The following is a 16,196-nucleotide window of genomic DNA, read 5'->3' on the forward strand; positions in this document are numbered from 1 at the left end:
TAGAAAGATTCTTTCAAAAGATTTGTTCACTGAATCACCGAATCATTCAGTGCTTGGCAGGAGGAGCCTGCGACTCCTGAACTGATATACGGCTGAACGGTTCAAGTTTCAGTTCAGTTCACAGCTTCCAGGACCGGGAGACGAGAGTGTTGTGACTGTGTTGCTTTGACAATTTGTAAATATAAAACTATATATAACTATATTATAAATCATGATGTTTTAAGTGTCCTGTCCTATGGTATGCTATTTAACTGGTCTACTCGGCAAATTGGGCTCAGTGAGTGATCCGTTCACTGAACGTAGACCCCACAGTACATTCAGTGAAGGATTCATACTGAATATGCACCGTTCCCTCGCAAATTGTCGCAATGAGATGATCAGACAGTTTCTCAAACTGCGGGTTTTATACACTATTTGTTACATGCTGTGTCCTACTGTACTGTTGTTGCGGTGGCAAATTTAGCAGAGTTTAAAAAAAAGTTAGTTTTCTCCGAGGTACACTTGAACACAACACACCCCTGTCTCCCTCCGTCGCTCCTCATTACTGCCAGCATAACGTTTTAAGTTTGTTTATCTGGAAACTAAATCTGTTAAAACAACGGGGAACAACGGTCGCCATGAAAGTGTATCCCTCAGAGGAACATGATTCAGGAGAGTGTCGTTCACTGAGTGATTCATATGACAAGCCGTTCCTGCCAGAAATACGCCACATTCAGTCGCGTTTCAACTGCATTACGGCGTAAAAAACGGCATTGTTTTTGCGCATTACGGCGTAAAATCTGAAACGTGACTGAACGTGGCGGATTTCTGGCAGGAACGGCTTGCCACGGATTCATGCGTCGGTGACGCGGCGCAGTCGGCGCGTGCGGTCCCTCCCTCAAGTGATTCGTTCACTTTCTCAGTTCAGTTGAACTGTCAGCAGGCGGCGCTGCTGACAGTTCAACTGAACTGAGAAACGAACGAATCACTTGCGGAAGTGATTCAGTTCAGTACGTTCACTTAAACGAGACAACACTAACGGATAGGCTTCCCCTCACACAGTACAAATGATTAGTAAAACCAGTCGACTGGAGAGTCGACAGGAAAGTAAAAGTCGAACATGACGTCTTGAAAGGAAAAATCAAGATGTTTTATTCATTGTTCATCAACAGCAACAGATACAGTACGTTTAGAAAAACAGGCAGAGAGACTCTTGAACACCTTTTGTCACCTGATGGAAGCCGATGATGTGACGTTCACACAGTTCAGTTTGGAAACATCGACAGCCAGCTGGAGAAAAAGCTTCTGTTTTAAGTTTGGTTTTTGCTGCTGACGGTGACTTGTCACTAACACTGACATTAGCCTGTCGGACAAGCTAACACTGACATGAACCTCTTAAGTCTGATCCATAAAATCTGACAGCAGCTTTAGGTCAGAATCCTGCAGGTCGTTTCCAAATAGCTGGAGATCTTTCATATGGGAGGGGTTGGACTTCAGAGCTGAGGCCAGAGAAGCACAGCTGACCTCGGTCAGGCCACAGTGATTCAACCTGAATCAAGAAGAAATGATTAAAAAGATTAAAATCCATTTCTAATCCAGTCAGACGTGTTCAGGTTGTAAATGTGGAGCTCAACATTACTCTGTCCTCATCAATGAGTGTGCTAATCAAAGTTAATTTCCTTTAACAACTAACAGTGGACATTTTCTACAGTTTCTTTAAAAACAGAAATCTTTTGTGACTGCAGACTAAATTTAAGAGTGAAAATATGAAGAGAAGTAAATTTAAAACATGAATGTGAGTTATGTATGATAATGAATTAGGTTTAATTGTTAATTAAGTGTATAAGATGTACAACAGTAACAGAGAGTCAGTGAACTGACATCAGACTCATCAGTCTACAGTCTGGACTCTCCAGAAAATTACAAAGCAGCTTCACTCCTGAATCCTGTAGGTCGTTTCCACTCAGCTCCAGCTCTGTCAGATGGGAGGGGTTGGACTTCAGAGCTGAGGCCAGAGAAGCACAGCTGACCTCTGTCAAACTGCAGTCCCACATCCTGAATAAAGAAGAAACGATGTAGATGATGTAGCAGAACGGGAGGTAGAACCTTTAGCTATCAAGCTCCTCTCCTGTGGAGCCACCTCCCAGTCTTTGTTTGGGAGGTAGACACCGTCTCTGAATTTAAGAGTAGGCTTCAAACTTTCCTTTTGATGAAGCTTATCGTTAGGGCTGGCTCAGGCTTGCCTTGGACCATCCCTTAGTTATGCTGCTATAGGATTCGGCTGTCGGAGGACTTCCAGTGATACACCGAACACGCTTTCATGTCCTACCAAGGCATGTTACTAACTTAGCTTCTGCCCCAGAGTCTTTGTGCTTTGTCATCACGCAGGTACCCATGGATAGTGGCTGAACCTGGATTGTGCTTTATAGCGACGTCTCCTGCGATGGCCCTGCCTGACATCCACTGCAACTGCTACAACTACTAGTCATCTGTCTCTGTCTCTGTCTCTCTGTCTCTCTGTCTCTCTCCCTGCTGACAAAAGGCTGTTTGAAAGTTCAGACTTGGTTTTAAGGGTTAGGGTAAAGATTAGGGTTAGGGGCTAGGGAATGCAGTTTGTCAGTGTGTGTCCTCATAAACATAGAAATGTAAGTGTGTCGGTGTATATACAATAATTTATTTTGACAATTAACAGTCAACATTTTCTACAGTTTCTTTAAAAAACAGAAATCTTTGGTGACTGCAGACTAAATTTAGTTCAAGAAACATGAAAATATCAACATTAAATTTAAAACATTATGAATTTGAGTTACGTATGAACATAAATTAATTGTCAATTAAACATAAAAGATCTACAACAGTAACAGAGAGTCAGTGAACTGACCTCAGGTCCTCCACTCTACAGTCTGGACTCTCCAGAAAATCACAAAGTGACTTCACTCCTGAATCCTGCAGCTTATTGTTGTTCAGCTCCAGCGCTTTCAGATGGGACGGGTTGGACATCAGAGCTGAGGCCAGAGCAGCACAGCCGATCTCTGAGAAACTGCAGTCATTCAACCTTAACAAAGAATAAATATGTTACTATGAAAGACAAAGTTCCTGTTTGAAATCACAGGTTAGGGGTATGAGGACGGTGTTTCTGTAGGTGGCATGTCACTGGTGTCAAAGTAGGATCCAGAGCTCTTTAGTTCATCTGTCACTCATTTAATGTTGTAATTATCCACTGTATTTTGTTGTTATATTAAGGTTTCAAGCAGGTAGTGCGCGTGCCTCACAGCAAGAAGGTCGCCAGTTCGATCCCAGGGCCTTTCTGTGTGAGGTTTGCATGTTCTTCCCATGCATGTGTGGGTTCTCTCTGGGGTTAATTGGTGACCCTAAAAATTGTCCTTAGGTGTGAGTGTGAGCATGAATGGTTGTCTGTCTCTATATGTTGCCCTGCAATCGACTGGCCACCGGTTCAGGGTGTACCCCCCCTCTCGCCTGTTGACAGCTGGGATAGCCCCCCGCGACTTTCTTGAGAATGAATCGGAGGAAGGTCAGAGGCTTGTGGCAACTGTGTGAGTATCCAGAAACAAGAAACAGGAAGGTGAGTCAGCAAACAAATTTTGTGGCCTGGGATGTGGAAGGCATGGGTGATGAACTGTTTTTGTTGAAGTAAAAAGCCATAGTCTTCTTGGACCATTTGTGCCTCCAAAGAATGGCTGCTATGACGACTAGGTACATTTGGCAGATGGTGAAGGACGGGGCAAGAGTTGTGAATTTGGGCGGCTGTTGAGAACCACCTGCCATCATGGTTGTCACCAAAGCTGATGGAAGGGGCTACATCTGTGAGCAGGTGGATGTCTTCTGGCTTGTTGACGTGTTTGTCATGTAAGACAGAGATCTGTGGGGATGGATGGTGGGGTAGCTGCAGAGGGCAGGCTACAGAAGATGGCAGAGATTTGTTTATTTGGGGTTGAGAGGCACTGAGCCACTGAAAGAAGTGGTGAGAGTGCAAGCTGTAGCTGGATGGGATGATGGTCAGCACAGGCCGCGATTCGGCAGAGTAAGCTGCAAAACACAGCAGAACTCATGATCTAGTGTTCTTCTAAGTTCCTAGGTTGAATTAGATAATGTGGAATGTGTAAAATCTCTCACCACTCAAGGATAGGAACCTGTTTTATATTGTTTTTCTTGCACATGTACATCATGTAATACACATTTATTACTTGTAATTGTGTGTAATATTGTTATTATCTCTGAAATCCTTGATTTGAGGTGCCAGAGCTGTAAATAACATGCTGAAGGGTCATACTGGCGTATTCAGAATTTCATTGGCTATCAAAGCGTCAGTCATCCTTGAAATTTGCTGTGGTTGGCTTGATGGTCACATGTCAGAAGAAGGACCTTGGTTTGACTCAAACTGTTATTGGCTTCTCTGGTTGCGGGGGTTCATGTGCCTGATTGTGATTGGTCAAATGAGGTGTCATTTGGAGCCTGAGACTCCAGAGAGTAACTGGAGGCAAAATAGTGACCTTCTGCATTCTGGACGTTGTAACAGGGAAACAATGGAAGATGAGCACATTGCCTGCCAAAACATCTTTCTGTGGATTACCTTCTTGTTCGGTCCACATATCTTAACTGCAGTGGATTGCCTGAACCTTCGTAGATGTTGCCCAGACCATGTGTTCACATTTTATTGATCTGTGCATCACAGAGAGGCGTAATCAGCAAGTGGCCTCAATGTTGTGTCAGTTTTAAATACGGTTGTTTGTCTGCTGTTGGAATTTATTGTGCCTCCTGCTGTGATTGTATCTTGAAGAGGTTTGTGTCAATCGATTCATGGAATCTGCGTGCTACCGGGAACCCGAAAGTGTTGCAGATGCTCCTGTTTTGCTCCTTTAGCAGTTTGAAAAGTTTGGCTTCCTTGTTTGAGCACTGGAAGGGGGATGAGGGGATGGAAGGATGGGTGAGTGGAAGAGGGGGTGAGTGCAGGAGCTCTTTCTTTGGGCGAGTTACCGTCCACTCGGATATGTTTGAAGCTGGACGGCGGTCCTATTGTGTGTGGCGAATACACATCACAGTGGTTTCTCCTGTCGTTGTTCAGACAAGCGTACAATATCCTAAATCCATATCCAGATCTGACTGACACAAGCCGAAAATCACCATTACTTTGTTATGTATGTCAGTGAGTGTCAATACCTCTGGTAGTCCTAGTTTTGTTGTAGCCTGATGTGTGATAGACAGCTTACAAATGTTTTTCATATGCGCGCACACACACACACACACACACACACACACACTGACCTCAGACCCTCCAGTCTGCAGTCTGGACTCTCCAGAAACTCACACAGCAGCTTCACTCCTGAATCCTGCAGCTGGTTCTCTCTCAGGTCCAGCTTTCTCAGATGGGAGGGGTTGGACTTCAGAGCTGAGGCCAGAGAAGCACAGCTGCCCTCTGACAAACCGCAGGACCACAATCTGAATAAAGAAGAAATGATGTACAAATCAAAATAAATCTGACTTTGATAGCAAATCAATAATGTATAACAACTTCACACAAGATGCATATTTCATGTATAATTTTCTAAGCAAAGGCCATTTATTATATTTGTCTGGATAAACATCTATATATTCAGGTAATCTATTTTAGGTCATCTTTATTCATATTATGGGTATCTATATTTATATTTAGGCTATAAATCTTTCAATTTAGGCCATTACTGTATTTATGATTTAAACCCTGTGTAATATCCCTATTTGTACTGAATTCCTTGATTTGACTGTAAACTACCCACTGAAGCATCATATCCTCATTTCTGGAATTTCATTGGCTGTACCAAGCATCAGTCATCTGCACAATCGGTTGGCTCAACCTTTACATGAAAGAGGAGAACAAGGCCCTCCTTTCAACACGGACTCTGGTGGCTGTTGTTGGCTGTGGACATGACATGGAAGATTCTGACTGGTCAACTGAGGTGTCAATTGATAGCTCAGAATGCAGCAGCCATCTTGAGACCAACATGCAGCCTACATATGAACGCTTACTGGAGTTAAAACATATCAGATTAGCCCATGACGGTTGATTTGATATGATAAACCAGCTTTCTATGGATGATTATACTGTTTTAGAGAAAATATCTTACAGCGTCAGATCATCTGGATTTTTGCCAATGTGACCGGATCTTTGTCATTGATCAGTGGATTACTATGAAACTTCATCAGTGGGTTGCCTCAATTTTATCATCGGTTGTTTGATGTTGCCGTTGACTGTAGCTGCTGTTGTGATTGTATATTGAAATGGTTTTCACCAATTGAATCACAAGAATCTTAACTTTCCAGTGAGGCATGAGTCCAAGCTTAAACATAACAGTTTTGTCAACAGACGGCCGTGTTGACCTGCAGCCGGGCTGTTGGGTCTTAAGAGCTGAAGAAACACAAGTCTTTTATCACTGCAGATTCAATTTAGTACAAGAAAAATGAAAATAATGAAAAAAGGAATAAAAGGAAATTTACAACTTAATGGATCAAGTTCATGTATCAACATGAAGTGAGTTGTTAATTGAACATATAAGATTTACAGCAGTAACAGAGAGTCAGTGAACTGACATCAGAGTCTCCAGTCTACAGTCTGGACTCTCCAGTCCAGCTGACAGCAGCTTCACTCCTGAATCCTGCAGCTTGTTGTAGCTCAGGTCCAGCTCTGTCAGATGGGAGGGGTTGGACTTCAGAGCTGAGGCCAGAGAAGCACAGCCGATCTCTGCCAAACCACAGAACCACAACCTGAATAAAGAATAAATGATGAAGATTAAAATCCATTTCTAATCCAATCAGATGTGTTCAGGTTGTAAATGTGGAGCTCAACATTACTCTGTCCTCATCAATGAGCTTCTCCTTAAAATGAGCAGAGTGACTTTGTCATTGTGTTATTGTGGATCATCATAATGTCAGCCTTCTACAGACATCATCCAAATGTCAGCACAACATTCATACACCTATTCATGTCAACACACATCAGTAACATGCTGCTGTCAAAAGGCTGTTTGAAGGTTCAGGCTTGGTTTAAGGGTTCAGGTTAGAATTAGGGTTAGATTAGGGTCAAGGTAATTATGGATGTGAGTTATACATGAACATAAATCAAGTTGTGAATTAAACATGAGAGCTGCAAAAGTAACAGAGAGACAGTAAACTGACTTCAGAGTCTCTATTTTACAAAGTGGATTCTCCAGTCCAGCAGACAGCAGCTTCAGTCCTGAATCCTGCAGCTTGTTGTCACTCAGGTTCAGCTCTCTCAGATGGAAGGGGTTGGACTTCAGAGCTGAGGCCAGAGAGGCACAGCTGATCTCTGTCACACCGCAGTCGCACAACCTGACAAAAGAGTAAATGGTGTGATGTCAGAAGACAATGTTCCTCCTTCATCTCCCCCTCTGAGGAATCTCCATGGCAGATGTGAAGGCGATAAAATGACTCTTTGGATTATTGCAGCTGAAGATCCAGGAGTGCCAGAGCTACATTCCTGAGAAAGTAACCCTGCTTTACTCTGTTTGTTGGCCACCGCCTTCAACTCAGTGGACCAGACACTTCTAAAGCAGCCACATATGACCTACAGATGTCCATCAAGGAAGCCGAGAGGGTACATCATGGTATTGTAATTGATATGTAAATTCAATAAAGAAATGGTTTAAAGTAATCACCCTGCACCAAACTTCATCTCATTTATTTCCTTCTGATGAAAAAAGGACCAATAGCAGAACTTTGAGTGTGTAATTACTGAAATGCTGCAGCTTTGTGAGGATGAAACAAGTGTGTAATTGGTCTCACTCCTGAAAACAGAAGTAAACTACCTGAAGTGACTTTGTTGACCTTTGTGAAACCTGAAAACTGTTTGTTGCTGCTCGCCACTTTAATTCTGGCTGATTGAGCTGCTTCCTTCTGTTGCATGAAAAGGGCTTGAACCTTGAATCACTGCTTTCAGACAAATTTAAACATAACTTTGAAGGCATTTAAACACAGTCTTGTGTTTGTGTTGGAGTTTGTGTTGTTCTAAAATCTGACGCTAAGATTTTCATTTTTAATGTAAATATATTGTGTAGCGGTTCCAAATGTCAATTATCATTCTACTTGGTGACTAAAAGTCAGTATCGGCCATTAAGAAATGGTGTCTGACCTCAGAGCCTCCAGTCTACAGTCTGGACTCTCCAGTACAGCAGACAGCAGCTTCAATCCTGAATCCTGCAGGTTGTTGTAGCTCAGGTCCAGATCTCTCAGATGGGAGGGGTTTGACTTCAGAGCTGAGGCCACATAAGAACAGCTGATCTCTGACAAACTGCAGTGCCAAAATCTAAATAAAGAAAAAGTGACGTAAGTAAAAATCCATTTATAGTCCAATCAGATGTTTTAAATGTGGACTTCAAACAAAATTCACAATTGTTAATTGAATATATAAGATCCACAACAGTAACAGAGAGTCAGTGAACTCACCTCAGAGTCTTCAGTCTACAGTTTGGACTCTCCAGTCCAGCTGACAGCAGCTTCACTCCTGAATCCTGCATGATGATGTAGGTCAGGTCCAGCTCTGTCAGATGGGAGGGGTTGGACTTCAGAGCTGAGGCCAGAGAAGCACAGCTGAAATCTGATAAGCTGCAGGAACTCAACCTGAATGAAGAATAAATGATGAAGATTAAAATCGATTAATAATCCAATCAGATGTGTTCAGGTTTGAAATGTGAAGCTCAACATTACTCTGTCATCAACAATGAGCTTCTTCCTAAAATGATTCATACACCTATTCATGTCAATACAGATCAATAACATGCTGCTGATCTCAGCCAAGTGGAATTAGAGCATCAATATCAAATCAAACATGTTGGACAAAAAACCTGCTGATGCTTTTATGTAGTACACGGCCTCCTTCTTACTGTATTTGGTAGTTTCTTAGGGTAAATGCAGGATCACTGACAGATCATTACACCAGCCACTGTTAGTATAAAAACAGATTCATCAACCTTTTGTTTCGCCATAGATGTCTGTGCTGTGATTTGCTCTTAAGTTTTGTTTGTGGGGAGGAAGGTACACCCACAGACTCAATACAACAGTTGGTCAACAAAAGTACATCCACGTGATGCCTGACTTGTTGTCTTGTGCCAGGGGTTGGCAAACGGACATACTCTCAGGACGGACTGGGCGTCGTCTGCTGGTCAGTAACATTAGAAGCAGTGGCTGCTTCAGCAAAAGTTACATTCTCAATCTAAATCATTAATTAGGTTTGAAACAGCTCAAGAACATCTATGACAAAATACAACTGACATGTTTATGTAATAAACAGCTGGAACACTATTTCAAGAATACTAAGAACTTTAGAGTGTTAACAGCTGGAGACTTACCGAGCCTTTCTGCAGTTCCTCACAGCTGGAATCAGTCTCTGTCGTCCATCTCCTGATGTGTTGTAATCAGTCATGTCCAGCTTGTCCAGAACCTCCTCTGACATCTGCAGCATGTAGGCCAGAGCTGAGCAGTGGATCACAGAGAGTTTCTTCTCTGATCTGTTCTCTGACTTCAGGAACTCTTGGATCTCCTGATGTACTGAGTGGTCGTTCATCTCCATCAGACAGTGGAAGATGTTGATGCTTCTGTCAGGAGACTTTCTTTTAGTATTCATCCTCTTCAAGTTGTTGATGACACTCTGGATGATCTCTGGACAGATGTTTGTCTGACCCAGCAGGCCTCCTAAGAGTGTCTGGTTGGACTCCAGAAGCAGGCCATGGAGGAAGCAAACAAATAGGTCCAGATGACCATTTTGACTTTCAAGGGATTTCATCATGACCCACCCAAGGAAGACCTCCAGATTTGAGATATAGGCTCTGTATTTCCGGTCTTTTCCCAGGAAAGTCTTCAGGACCTTTGAGTTCCTGTTGGTGTAACAGTGGAACATGTAGACTGCAGCCAGAAACTCCTGAATGCTCAGATGAACAAAGCAGTAGACTGTTTTCTGGAAGATCACACACTCTCTTTTGAAGATCTCTGTACAAACTCCTGAGTACACCGCGGCCTCAGTCACATCAAGACCACACTGCTCCAGGTCTTCTTGGTAGAACATGATGTTTCCTTTTTCCAGATGTTCAAACGCCAGCCTCCCCAGCTTCAGAAGAACTATCCCATCAGCCTCCGTCAGCTCCTGTGGGCTTGTCTCATGTCCCTCATCATACTTCTGCTTCTTCCTCTTTGTCTGAACCAGCAGGAAGTGTGAGTACATGTCAGTCAGGGTTTTGGGCAGCTCTCCTCTCTGGTCTGGAGTCAACATGTGCTCCAGAACTGTAGCAGTGATCCAGCAGAAGACTGGGATTTGACACATGATGTGGAGGCTCCTGGAGGTCTTGATGTGTGAGATGATTCTGCTGGACTGATCTCCATCACTGAACCTCCTCTTGAAGTACTCCTCCTTCTGGGCGTCAGTGAAGCCTCGTGCTTCTGTTACCCTGTCAACACATTGAGGAGGGATCTGATTGGCTGCCACAGGTCTGGAAGTTATCCAGACCAGAGCCGAGGGAAGCAGATTCCCCTCCATGAGGTTTGTCAGCAGCACGTTGACTGATGACTTCTGTGTGACGTCAGAAACGAGCTGATTGTTGGTGAAATCCAGTGAAAGTCTGCTTTCATCCAGGCCGTCAAAGATGAACAGAAGCTTACAGACAGCCAGCTGCTCTGCTGTCACCTTCTGTAATGTTGGATGGAAAACACGGAGCAGCCCGAGAAGACTGTACTGCTCATCTTTGATCAGGTTCAGCTCCCTGAACGAAAGCACAACCACCACACTGACATCTTGGTTTTCCGAGCCCTCTGCCCAGTCCAGAGTGAACTTCTGCACCGAGAAGGTTTTTCCAACGCCAGCGACGCCGTTCGTCAGGACCACTCTGATGTGTCTCTGTTGGTCAGGTAAGGCTTTAAAGATGTCCTGGCACTTGATTGAGGTCTCATGGAGGGTCTTCATCTTGGAAGCTGTCTCAAGCTGCCAAACCTCATGTTGGGTATTAACCTCTTCATTCTGTCCCTCCGTGATGAAGAACTCAGTGTAGATCCTGTTGAGGAGGGTTCCACTTCCTGTTTCATCACTTCCTTCAGTCACACATTCATATCTCCTCTTCAGATTGATCTTATGTTCATCTAAAACCTCCTGAAGACCACCATCTGCTGAGAGAGAAGAAGAAATGTGAGAACAAGAAAAAGATTTTGAGAATCTGGTGATTATTTTCATGACCAACATTAAAGTAACTAATTCAAAGAAATAAAGAGGGTTTTAAAATTTAGGATCTTTTGTGAAAAACAAAAATCTTCAATGTCTTTGCTGTGCAACACAACAAGCAAATCAAGAAGAATACAGTTTTCAAACATGATGACATGATCAGCAGACAGATGGACAGTCTTACTTTGGACAGTGCAGGTCTGACTGACTGTCTGCAGTCCACATCTTGTTCTGGATCTTTCTCCACACTGGGGACAGCAGGAGTCTCCTGATGAAGCAGACTGGTCCCTGTATGAGGTGATGCACCGTCTGCAGAACCAGTGTCCACAGCTGGTAGAGACTGGATCCTTCAGGACGTCCTGACACAAACCACAGCAGGATGGCTTCTCCTCCTCAGAAACATGACTCCTCTTCTCCCTGTGCAGATGAACACATTCTGTGTAACACATTACATGACTGGTGACCGACCAACAGCTCACAAGTTGCATGCAGCTCTTTCTCTACATAGACAGGATATGTGTCCGATTCACATCCTGATGTTTTTGTTCTTCACTTTCAACTGAAATTTTATTTACATCACAATTAGTGGGGTCTACCACTGGTACCTGTTCAGGTGTGACTGTTTTCAGCTGTGTCCCTTACGTGCAGAGATTCCTCCAGGCTCTCTGAATCTGTCCACGATATCATTGATTGCAGATGATGAAACCCTTGGACTTCTGCATCGAGAAACATTCTTCAGCTGTTGGACTATTTGCTCACAGTTTTTCACAAAGTGGTGAACCTCGCTCCATCCTCGCTTGTGAACGACGGAACCGTTCAAGGATGCCCCTTTCATACCCAATCATGATACTCTCACCTGTTACCAGTGAACCTGTTTACTGGAGGAATGTTCCAGACAGGTGTTGTCTGTTTGTAATGCACTGCTTGGCACATAGTCAACACAGAGAAATACATCAGTCCTAACTGACCGTTAGCTCACATCAGGTAAGCTGTGTAAACTCTACCAATGCCTCCAAGGTACCATTCCTATCAGAAATTCCATTGATTACGTCTCCCCCACGAAGGTAGATTCTCACGGCATTCTCATAACGCAACTTCAACACTTCACCTGTACTGAATCTCTTCCCCTGACCAGTTAACAACTGTGTTACTTGTTATTTGTGATTCTTGACCACGACACTGGCTGGCTGGCTCTCTCTCTGCATTTCATTGACTCTTGTTGACCATCATGAATCCTTTCTGTTATCTCTGTTCTCACAGAGGTCGGAGTCACAATGCGATTACCTCTGACCACTAAACCATCGACCTCTGTCACCTCTCCTCTCACTCTCATTGGCATTTTATTGTGATTCTTTGTGGTCTTCATTATTCCTACAGTTCTGGTGGTGGTCTGAACACAAATGTGCACTGACGATGCTGCAGTCATCAGTACTGAAGACACTGTTCATGAACTCCACGATAGACCAGATTCCACATGTTCCACATTGAGTCCTGGCGGACATGAAATGTGATATGAACCGGAAATCTTTTCAATGACACTAATGTGGTGCAATTCAACACCGTAGATGAGCAGATGTTCTTCGTAATGTAGCGTAGAAGCCCCTCAAAATATGAAAAAATGTTGGGCGCCAGACAGGAGAATATTCAGAGAAATCAACCTGCCAATATTTTAAAATAAATACGACCAGAAGTTTAAAAAATAACCCAGCAGCTGTCTTCTTCGCTCCAAAATCACACGATGAAAACTCAACCAAGATGCAGTTAGTAATCCTTCTTATTTTCAATCATTAATCAAAACATATCAATTCAATAATCAACTCAAATATCTCTCAATTTCATACAGATCCATTCATAAAACAGAAACCCAATTTAAAGGAAATATCCTGAGAGTAATCCCCACATTCAAGTTCATTAAATAAACAGTAACATTTCCCATCTGTTAAGGAACAAAACAAACGGTGGGTGGGTGGATTGTGTGTGAGTGGGTATAGTTTTGGTGTCTTCAGTCCAGTTCAGTGCAGAAGGTATTTGTGTTTGGGGGGGAGGTGGAGTGTAAATCAGTCCTGAGGGATGTATGTTTGAGGAGGGAGAAAAAAAACAGAGTAGTTTGAGGTCTGACGTTAGGAGAAGCCGGGAGAGTTTCAGGAAAAACGGGACTTATCTGCTTGTCGTTCTTCACCCACTTGGACAGAGGTCTCTTCCACTGTATCCAAACAGGCCACGGACCGAAGACTAAGCTTCTTTCTGCCTGCTCCAGGGATCAGCTTCTTCCTCCAGCGTCCAGTTGAATGTCCTTAATACTAAGTTTAATTCATTTGCTTTCTTGAATGAAGCCGTCAACTTAAGCAAGATTTGAGTTATCTCGTTTTCTTTCTTTCTCACTTCTTCTGCAGTCCATCTTCAAAACTCCTTTGTCTGATTTTCCCTCCTCCTTGAGCTCGCAGGTGCCTCTGATTTATCATCTCCCTCCCCCTTCATTTTCAGCTCAGGTGGAAAAGGCTGTGTTGTTATTTCCTTTTTCCTCCTTCCTGCTACAGTAAGACGGCGATATACCGTGAAAACTACAGCTGCATCTCCTGTACTGTATGATGGCAATAAAGTCGAAGGTTGAACCTTGAACCAGGATCTGGATCAAGTGGCTCAGCCTCAGCAGATCCAGAGAAGAACAGCGATGTGTTCAGGTCATCAGATAACATGAAAAACTGAATTATCTTCAGTCTCTTACTTTGTGTCTGAGGGTTCAGGTTCATCACTGAAGTCTGGAGCTCTGTCTTTAGGCTGGTCACTCTTCATGGATCTGTCCTCTTCCTCCACATTACTCATCTTCTCCAGTCTGAGAGGTGAAGCAGCAGACACACACACACACACACACACACACACACACACACAGACACACAGACACACACACACAGACACACCGCTAATGTTAGTAGCTTCCTATTTATTTGATATCAGTTTAATAAGAACATGCAGATTTTCTCTCCATCATAACATCAAACTCTGGTTTAAATCCAGTGAAGAGCCTTCAGACTTCGGACACACGCTGTCTCCTTAACTGTAGCTGCTCTCCAGTGTGACGGCTCAGAGACCAGGAAACACCCGAGGACGTCACAGCAGGTGTGTATTTTTCTGACATTTTCTGACAGTCTAACAGACAAAACGAGGAGGAAGTGAGAGGGAAGGTAAATCCGTCACGCTAACGTCGTGTCAGTATTATAAAGGACAGACGGCAATAAACACTGAGGACGAGGAAGTCCCGGCCTGCTCTCTCTTTAATACCGGACACCAGAAAGTCAAAGAAACTCCTGGAAAACACACCGACTGTGTGTGTGTGTGTGTGTGTGTGTGTGTGTGTGTTCTTCTAACCTGTATCTTCGTCTCTTTCTCGTATCTTCCTTCTGGTCTTCGTGGCTCTTGGACTTTAATCCTCAGCTCGTGTCGACTGACAGATAAATAATCAGAATAATAAAATAAAACTTCCGTCATCAACGTTTTAGGTCAGGAACAACAGGGACACTTCCTGGTGAAGCCCTTCAGAATAAAAGCGAAGTCTCCACAAAGAAAAGCGCAGAAGATGGCAGACTACCATCATGAGTCTACCGTGACAGATAAACGTCAGTTTATATCCTCCCTTTATTTTGAAGGGCATGTACCGGAAGTCCCTTCCAGTTTGAGGGAATGAAACGGGAGGCAACAGGAGACTCGCTGTGAGAAGATGTTCTTTCTGACGTTCCTGTAAATAAATCAGTGTTTTCTGAACTTTTTCTTTCTTTGAAGTTATTCTGTGAACTTGGAAAATACACAGAGCGTAAAAGTGGCCAATAGTTGCAGATACACATGTTCTGTAAATTCAGATGAAGCTAATACACGTCATGTGTACTGTGCAGTTCAGGGACTGTTCATCAGTGTGAAGTTTAGACAGTAGTGATGGGCACGCCAGTTCTTTTAGATGTACTGAATCACTAGAATCAGTTCACTAGAAAGATTCTTTCAAAAGATTCGTTCACTGAATCACCGAATCATTCAGTGCTTGGCTTCAGTGCTGCGACTCCTGAACTGATATACGGCTGAACGGTTCAAGTTTCAGTTCAGTTCACAGCTTCCAGGACCGGGAGACGAGAGTGTTGTGACTGTGTTGCTTTGACAATTTGTAAATATAAAACTATATATAACTATATTATAAATCATGATGTTTTAAGTGTCCTGTCCTATGGTATGCTATTTAACTGGTCTACTCGGCAAATTGGGCTCAGTGAGTGATCCGTTCACTGAACGTATACCCCACAGTACATTCAGTGAAGGATTCACAAATCCTAAATTTAGCAGAGTTTAAAGGTGACATATTATGACAATTTTTCAATAAGTTACATAGGTCTATGATTTCCATAAAACATGTTTTTGGTGCTGTTTGCTGGAAATAGCTTTTAGGAAAAGATTCTTGGCCCCCTCTATATCCTTCTTTTTCAGCCCCTTTCAGAATGTGCCGTTTCTGGTGTCTGTAGCTTTAAATGCAAATAAGCTGCTGCTGTCCCACCCATGTCACCGTGGTAACGGTGAGAGCGTAGACTCACGTAGCTCTGCCCGTGCGAAAGTAGCGGACATGACGGTAGTGAATAGACCGAGTTCTTCAGTAGTTCAACCGTACATGTTCGAACCTGAATCGGATCCTGAAGGAGGGAAGGCTCCTACAGAACCTCAGAGAATTCAGCAGGACGCTCCTGAAAGGTTAGTCAAAATACATCTTTCTATCTTTTTCTCTTCAACACGGCCTGTACAGGTGGCAGCGTAAGAGGCCCGCAGTTCAGACGGTCAATGCTCACGCTAGGAAGCACCAATCCTAACTTGTAGCATACCAGATTGACGGGGAGAAACTCAGCTAAAAGTCTCTACCAAGGATTGCCACCCAAACAAAACATAATTCATACCGCAATAAATGCGTATGTAATGAAAACACGGAAATAGCGTATGTCCACTTTTGCGCGTCTGCTGATTTCACCACATC

The 16,196-nt window shown here is 43.4% G+C and overlaps 1 protein-coding gene across 5 annotated transcripts; it reads right to left on the reverse strand.

Moving 5' to 3' along the window:
- Positions 1–1,107: 1,107 nt before the first annotated feature.
- Positions 1,108–14,661, reverse strand: LOC143320529 (protein NLRC3-like). 5 transcript variants are annotated; one of them, XM_076730255.1, is made up of 12 exons: positions 14,561–14,661; positions 13,920–14,027; positions 11,379–11,611; positions 9,339–11,142; positions 8,437–8,610; positions 8,123–8,296; positions 7,150–7,323; positions 6,565–6,738; positions 5,263–5,436; positions 2,861–3,034; positions 1,861–2,034; positions 1,108–1,528 (listed from the first exon to the last, which is right to left on the reverse strand). In XM_076730255.1, the coding sequence occupies exons 2-12, from the start codon at positions 14,015–14,017 to the stop codon at positions 1,375–1,377; spliced, it is 3,507 nt and encodes a 1,168-aa protein (XP_076586370.1). In that variant the 5' UTR covers positions 14,018–14,027; positions 14,561–14,661; the 3' UTR covers positions 1,108–1,374. The 5 variants fall into 5 exon arrangements, with proteins under 5 accessions (XP_076586370.1, XP_076586371.1, XP_076586374.1 ...); XM_076730256.1 differs by having other exon boundaries at positions 9,339–11,139; positions 14,561–14,637; XM_076730257.1 differs by lacking the exons at positions 1,108–1,528; positions 1,861–2,034 and having other exon boundaries at positions 2,969–3,034; positions 5,306–5,436; positions 14,561–14,637.
- Between the last annotated feature and the right edge of the window lie 1,535 nt (positions 14,662–16,196).

This window comes from Chaetodon auriga, chromosome 5, assembly GCF_051107435.1.
Source record: "Chaetodon auriga isolate fChaAug3 chromosome 5, fChaAug3.hap1, whole genome shotgun sequence".
Classification (NCBI taxonomy): domain Eukaryota; kingdom Metazoa; phylum Chordata; class Actinopteri; order Chaetodontiformes; family Chaetodontidae; genus Chaetodon; species Chaetodon auriga.

Bases quoted from the DNA above. Each gene is read 5' to 3' on its own strand.
- LOC143320529 (XM_076730255.1), bottom strand. From the start codon at position 14,017: ATGAGTAATGTGGAGGAAGAGGACAGATCCATGAAGAGTGACCAGCCT. The intron at 5,437-6,564 runs GTCAGTTCACTG...TTCTTTATTCAG, and splicing joins TGTAGACTGGAGACTCTGAT to ATTGTGGTCCTGCGGTTTGT. The intron at 1,529-1,860 runs GTCAGTTCACTG...TTCTTGATTCAG, and splicing joins TGTAGACTGATGAGTCTGAT to GTTGAATCACTGTGGCCTGA.